This window comes from Trifolium pratense, linkage group LG2 (assembly GCF_020283565.1).
Source record: "Trifolium pratense cultivar HEN17-A07 linkage group LG2, ARS_RC_1.1, whole genome shotgun sequence".
NCBI lineage: Eukaryota > Viridiplantae > Streptophyta > Magnoliopsida > Fabales > Fabaceae > Trifolium > Trifolium pratense.
In genome coordinates, this window is record NC_060060.1 from 9,255,784 (window position 1) to 9,263,029 (window position 7,246).

The 7,246-nt window shown below is 30.5% G+C and overlaps 1 protein-coding gene across 1 annotated transcript; it reads right to left on the minus strand.

Annotated features, from left to right (window-relative positions):
* Positions 1-546: 546 nt before the first annotated feature.
* On the minus strand, positions 547-1,937 carry LOC123905789. Its single transcript, XM_045955516.1, has 5 exons — positions 1,776-1,937; positions 1,583-1,679; positions 1,319-1,495; positions 1,018-1,227; positions 547-809 (listed from the first exon to the last, which is right to left on the minus strand). The coding sequence occupies exons 2-5, from the start codon at positions 1,625-1,627 to the stop codon at positions 801-803; spliced, it is 441 nt and encodes a 146-aa protein (XP_045811472.1). The 5' UTR covers positions 1,628-1,679; positions 1,776-1,937; the 3' UTR covers positions 547-800.
* Between the last annotated feature and the right edge of the window lie 5,309 nt (positions 1,938-7,246).

Sequence of the window (7,246 nt, forward strand, 5' to 3'; positions counted from 1 at the left end):
GGGTTCACTACTACAAAAATAGGTGTTTAATAGCATTTTTTTTAACTTTTAACATCGCTTAAAAACGCTATCACTGTATCCGCTATTATAGGTCTGGGTGCCTATAATAGCGTTTGAAAACGCTATCAAATGTGTATTTTTAATATCGGTTTTTCTAAAAAGCGCTGTTGTATCTGCCTGCACGACCAAAGACGCTTTTTGACATGGGTTTCGATAGCGCCTTTTTGTAAAAGCGATGTTATATGTAATCTATAATAGCGCCCGCATTTAAAAAACGCTATTATAATTCCTTGTTTGGACTAACTTTTAATAGCGCCCGTGTAAAAAACGCTATTGTATGTCCTGTATTGATTTTTTTTTTTTACTAATCCTGACCTTTTTTTTTTAAACAATAAATTGCAATTTTTTTTTGTTTGGCAACTTGCTCTTGAACTTTTAAAATATATAGTACCAATATATATATATATATACATACTTTCAAAACATATATTATCAAATTTAAAAAAAAATAGTGTTGTACTACACAAGCTCTAATAAAATAAAAACTCTTGTAATACATTCATTTCATAAATAAAACCAATCCGACTACAAGACAAATCCGAATTGAATAGTACAAACACAAAGACCACTACAAAAGAGATATTGTCAAACTTTGGCCATAGCTTCTAATGAGAAAATCAATGACAAATTTTAGTACAAAACACAAAGACCACTACAAAAGATAGTCAAACTCTATCCCTACTTTCTTCTGCAACCTGTCACTTGATGAGAACCACCCACTTCATCGAAAAAGGAAGCCCTCAAACTACCTGTATATATAGATGTACAAGAAATTAGGCATTTGCTTGATAATACATCATTTGGCAGCATACAAATTGTCTTTCTCTCTTAGAAACCACACAAATTCAGCATACAACTCAATGTAGCAGCAAAACATTGCTAAAGTATTGCAACTAAGGATCTCGTGTCAGAGAAAAACAAAAATATCCCAATGCTTTTGCTCAATTATAATATTACCTGAAATTCTTCAGTCTCACGCCTAGCAACAAAAATATCCCAATGCTCTTGCTCAATTACATGAGAATATTTACTCGGCCGTTGTCTAATAACATTACCATCACCACCTCTTAGATACTCTGTTGTCAACTTGGTTCTAAATGCTCTAAGACAAGTTCCAGCTGCTGTCATTACATAATCGTAATGTTCATCGCCAATTTCAAAAGCTGACTGCACCACAATATAGAGATCATTACCAAATATACACAAATAGATTAACTTAATGCTAATGTAGAATAATTAGCTTAAGTTAGCGTCTTACTCTAATTTCGTCCCAAATATCTTTTTTATAAGCATCATAGGCAGGTCTTACGGTTTCATCTTTCGCGTTCCAACGGTCAAAATAAATTGGAACTATCCGACGAGCGGTGACACCAATATAACTACTTAAGTATCTGCTGTTACGTCCAATTGGCTGCCCTCTATTATTCCATGTAACCTGAAAACACAACTTACATAAATTAGTTTTCATTTAGCCTTTTAACTATATAAAATTTTTATTTATAATATAGCAACATGTACTTACTTCCAACTTAATTCCACTACTTTTAGCTTTGAAATTTTTTCGCATCAGAGTCACACCAGGTGTTCCTTTTTTATTCCGACTATTATAAGCTATTCACCTGTAAAAAAAATGTTACTAACAGTGACAATAACATTAATTAAGTTTGTAAATCAATAACAATAAAAGACTAAAAATAAGTTATAAGTTACTATACCATGCAAAATCAAGTCGGTCTTTTCCTCTTCCTTGTTAAATATTTCTTAACTATCTTTTTTTTTATTTACACAAAATGATGGCTACTGCTACCATAACAAAGTCTTTCACTCCATCTCGATATTCTTTTGACATTCGATTGGCAGACATCCATGTCCTATCCATAGCTCCTACAAATAATATGCCAAGTTTAGTATCCTAGTCCGAACACATCCCTTCTACTATGCTACCACCAACCAACACCTTAAGACTAAGAGGTATGGATTACTTAATCATATTTAACTTATAGTCACATAGGTATGAATTAAATTACTAACTTAGAACTTAAAATTTAGTAGAGTCCTAATTAGTAGTCCTCAACCATAATCACATCACACAAATCATAAACCACAAAAATCACACAACATAGAAATTTAAGACTATGTATTTAGATTAATAACAACTTGAACTCCATATCAGTAGAGAAATCACAATAGATACTTAAGTAGTTATATTGCAAGTTAAGTCTTAAGCTAGCTTTTATAGGTAAATACTTAAGTAGTTATTACTTATTAGCTAGGTTGTTAAGAATGAGGAGAAAAGACTGTTGAAGGAAGTGGTTGAAGAGCACATGATGACACAGTTGATAAATAGAAGTTTGGTTCAAGTTTCCAAAGTTGGTTTTGATGGGAAAGTGAAAACTTGTCAAGTTCATGATTTATTGCGCGAAGTGATCATTAGAAAAATGAAAAATTTAAAATTTTGCCATTTAATACGTGAAGATGATGAACAGGTCACAGTTCTAATAACTCAAGACTGCACGCTCTTTTTGTTTTTGACAACAGAGAACTAAATGAACATTGCATTATTAGCAGAGCATTTGCCAAGTTCAAGCTTTTGAAAGTACTTGATTTTGAGAAATCTATGTTGAATTTTGTTCCTAATAATGGGAACCTTTTCCATTTAAGGTACTTGAACCTGAGACATACAAAAGTTAATCCTTATTCTTAGATCCATTGGTAAGCTACTGAACTTAGAAACTTTGGATTCAACGCAAACTCAAGTAGCTCAGCCAGAATGTGGCTTAATTGAGTTATGAGTAAGTTACATTACTTAGTCCAAAGATTTTCTTACATTTTCATGGATTTGGATCTCTCCATTTTTCACTCATGCTTTCTCAATTTTTCTTAATCCAAATGTTAGTAAATTACAAAGAAGAAAAAAATCAACATTTGAATTAAGAAAAAGTAGATAAAACATAAGGGAAAATTGGAGAGGATCCAAATCCCATTTTTATTAAGGGCAAATTTCTTACTAGGGAGAGGTGGAATTTTTAGCCGCTATATTACTTGACCAAAATAAACAAATAAATAAAAACGTTATTTCATTTTATATAATTTTTCAATATCACCAAAAAATTAAGCTTCATATTAAATGGAGTATTAGTCTTCATGTTCATGGTTTTCCAAGTGAAGGATGTTTGTCTAAACCAGAAAAAGTAAATAACAAATTCAACTGACTTTAAAAAAACATGATGTATATCATGAGCATGTGCTTATGTTCTATTGGTTAGCCCAACATAAAGGAAGCAAAAATGATATCTACATTTTACAGATTAAATGAGTTTATTAGTTACAATATCTTATAAGTATCATGTTACTTCCAATTTTATTTACATTCTCACAAGTCACAATAATCTACCATTCGGGGAGAGAAAAGGTCAGTGCTATAAAACATTATCGAATTTCTGTTACAAAACAATCTCACTAAATACTACTCATATATTTTTTTTTTACTAAATACTACTCGTATATGTAAGCAATTTATTCTCCCTTACTTAATATAATTTTCTTTAACTTTAATTATCACTAATAAAACTTCACTTTCAATTGTGGACAAAAGAGATAAACAACCTCACCAATACGACTTTTTCCAGCTTAAAAATTAAAAATATGAAGGTCATTATTCTGTGTTGAACTTTACAATTGGAGTGCAAATACAAGAGGGTATTGGGTGCTTTATATCAAAGTGCAAATACAAGAATGTATATTTCCAATCAGTAGTTTTTAGTACTGTAGGAACTTAATAATGTATGAAAAGATAAATATTAACCAATCAGATGTATGACTGCTTATATGTTAAAAGATTGTAATTACTAAGTTGCAGAACACTGTAATTACACATATGAACACTATAATTATAAATATTGAAAAAATACACGCTCACAAGATTATGAGGGAAGAAAGAAAATTGAAAAACAAAATCAAAGAACAAAAACAACATCTTAGATCAAGTTGCAGAAAAGAGCACCTGAAACAAAGTGATGATGTGAGAACGATGGCTCTAACTTCGATTTGAGAACGATGTGAGAAGAGGAACGATTAATGGATAACGATGGCTCTAACTTCGATTTCTTTGGGAAGTTCTGATTGCTCTGAGTTTGATTACAAAGGAATGATTTCTATCTAAGTTTGATTCCTTTGGGTTTGAAGCTAGAAGACGATCAATTTCGATTCTAGGGTTTGAGTTCAATTTTTGGGAATGGTTTGAAGAAGGTCGAAATAGATTGATTTTGTTTTTACGGTTTGATTTCAATGTTTGAGATTGAAGATCGTGGGTTTGAGATTGCTGGGAGAGTGGGAAATTAGTGCGAGAAAACAAAATCGTGAGCGTGTAAATTTGATAGAAAGGAAGCATCTTGAGATTGCTGGGTTTTTTTCTTTTGGAAAGGAAGAAAGGAGATGGCTGGGAATGAATACCTTGTGGGATCGTGGGTTCCTCTTTTTTTTTTTTTTTTGTTACATTCTCTTTTTTTTTTTTTTACAAATATACTATATATTTTCTTATTATATGATTAACCAACCAAGGGGTCAAGGGTTCGAGACCCACCCATGACAGTTTTTTATTTATCAATTTCATCTACTATAGCGGTCACGTAAAATGCGCTATTATAGGGTATAAACTTTAATAGCACTTTAATAGCGGTTTTTAACAAAACGCTATTATAGTGTACTTTGGTTCAAGGCTTTAACAGCGCTTTTTCTAAAACAGCTATAATAAGAGCTCCGGTTTATGTTTTAATAGCGTTTTTTCAATAAGCGCTATTAAATGGGCGCTATTAAAACTCTTTTTTGTAGTAGTGGTTTTTCACGTTAAAATTTTGGTGTTCTTTTATTTTGTTCTATTGACTGCTATATATTTGTTGTTGATCCTCAAAGATTCTTACAAGTTTGGGGAATTTTATTTCCATTGGTTTTCCTCACACTTCACAAGTAAAAGAGAAAGCTTTATAACAATCCTCATTATATCATTTTGCTCCTAGCTGTGATAATTCCATTTAGCATAATCAAAATGACCAATTATATTCCCAAAATATTTTATGCATTGTTGTTTCTTTTATTGCTTAACTCAGGATCCACTCTCCAATTAAAAAATGTAACAACTGAAAGTGCAGAATCAAAGTGCAGAGAATGGAAGAAACAAGTACTCCTCAAGTTCAGACAAAGCATAGGTGATAACTCTGGCATCCTAACTACATGGAGGGATGGTGAGAAAGATGGAGACTGTTGTAACTGGAAAGGAATTGAGTGCAACAACGAAACAGGTCACGTGAAGAAACTTGATCTTCGTGGCTATGATACGAAATACTTACAAGGTGTAATCGATTTCACTTCATTGATTGCCTTGGAAAATATGAAATATTTAGAACGGCCCTCAAAGCACGCACATTCGTCCGACTTTTATAAAAAAATTATTTTAAATATAATATACTCATTCTGTCTCATAATAAATGACATGATCACATTTACGTTTGTCAATGCACATATTTGATCGGTAATATTTTTAGTTATGTATTATTAAAAATTATAAAACTTGTATATTTTAAAAATATTCATCGAGACAAATCAAATAACATCTCATATGCTAATATTTGCAGGTATATATTAGTAAAAAATATGGTCGAAATAGATCGTATGAATAGTATATTAAATTAAAATTAGATTATTTATTTAGGGATAGAAGGAGTAAATAAAAATATATTCGATCTAAATTTATGCCAAATGGATCTTGAATTTTGCTTGTAAGTAGTTACCTAGAAATTTCTACGATGATTCGATAAGTTAAAGTCTACTATCCTACAAACATGCTTCATTCATGATTATGATTGATGCTTCATGATATCATGATTTATGTACAACAATTCTCACGTACATTTCAACGTTACTCCACTGATTTGATAAAGTTGATGTTTATTCAATACTAATCGTTTTTACACTCATCTTTCCAGCGCAAAAGAAGATTTGACACAAAAGAAGACAAATCAATTCATTTGTAACAAAGAAAATGATAAAGTGTACCACAAATTCTGTGGTCTAAATTGTACGATTTAGTTACTTTTAACATTTGATGGTTTACGCGTTTTAGTACATGCATGTTTACACTTTATGTCATACGATAATGTTTTTTTTAGATTAATGGATATACACCGAAGATGTAAAATATTTTTATACGATCGCCCAATAAAAAATTATAATTTTGTCATGTCAAATCAAAAAAGTGGGGTGTGCGGAAAACATGGTTGATATTGGTTGACAGTGTAAAATCAGTGAATATTCTTTTTTTCTCTTTTTTTTTCTTGCTAATGAGTACCGTTGGACGCTTTTTAAAAATTCCAATTAAAAAAATTATTTATTAAAAAAATAAACATTTTATTTTGTTTTATTATTTTTTTAGCAACATTTTAATTTACAATCATTCACCTTACATTTTTTAATAAAATTTTTATAAAAATTTACTATATAAAATCTTTAAAAAGTGCTCAAAAGGTACTAGTAATTAGCATTTTCCTTTTTATAGTGCATGTTTATGTTTACACTTTATGTCACGGGAGAAGACACTGTTCTGGATTGTAGCAATAATGAAGGTGAAAGTATATATGACAATAATGAATTTTTTTTTTTAGTAAGGAAATTGCACATTATGCAAAATCCGAATTCAAACTTCGGACACTTCACTATTTATCTTTAAGGTGGAATTGCTTGTCACTAGGCTACTATACCAATATATACATGATGAGAGATCCGTTGACTCCAGGAGTAAGTCTACGTTGACTAATTAATCTGCTTAATAACTCGATATCGGTATTATATTTCTTCAATCCAGCCGTTGAATTCAAAGATCTCATTGAGTATATCAACTCCACAAAATTTTATAAAAATTCATCCATGTTGTTGAAGTTTGAAGAAAATAAATAATGCTAAAAATTAAAATTTTACAACTTTTGTCTTAGACACTATTTTTTTTTACACTAATATAAATTAAAATTCCAAGAAATTACGGAATTTACAGTTTTATTTATTTATTTTGTTTTGTTCGAATTTGAACTTTGTTTTCTTATTTAATTTTTATACAAATAAGGTGCAACATTTTTTTCCTAGTGAAGAGTTCATAAACTCAAGAAAGAAGCTTGATTTTGTCGATGGAACTCTTCCT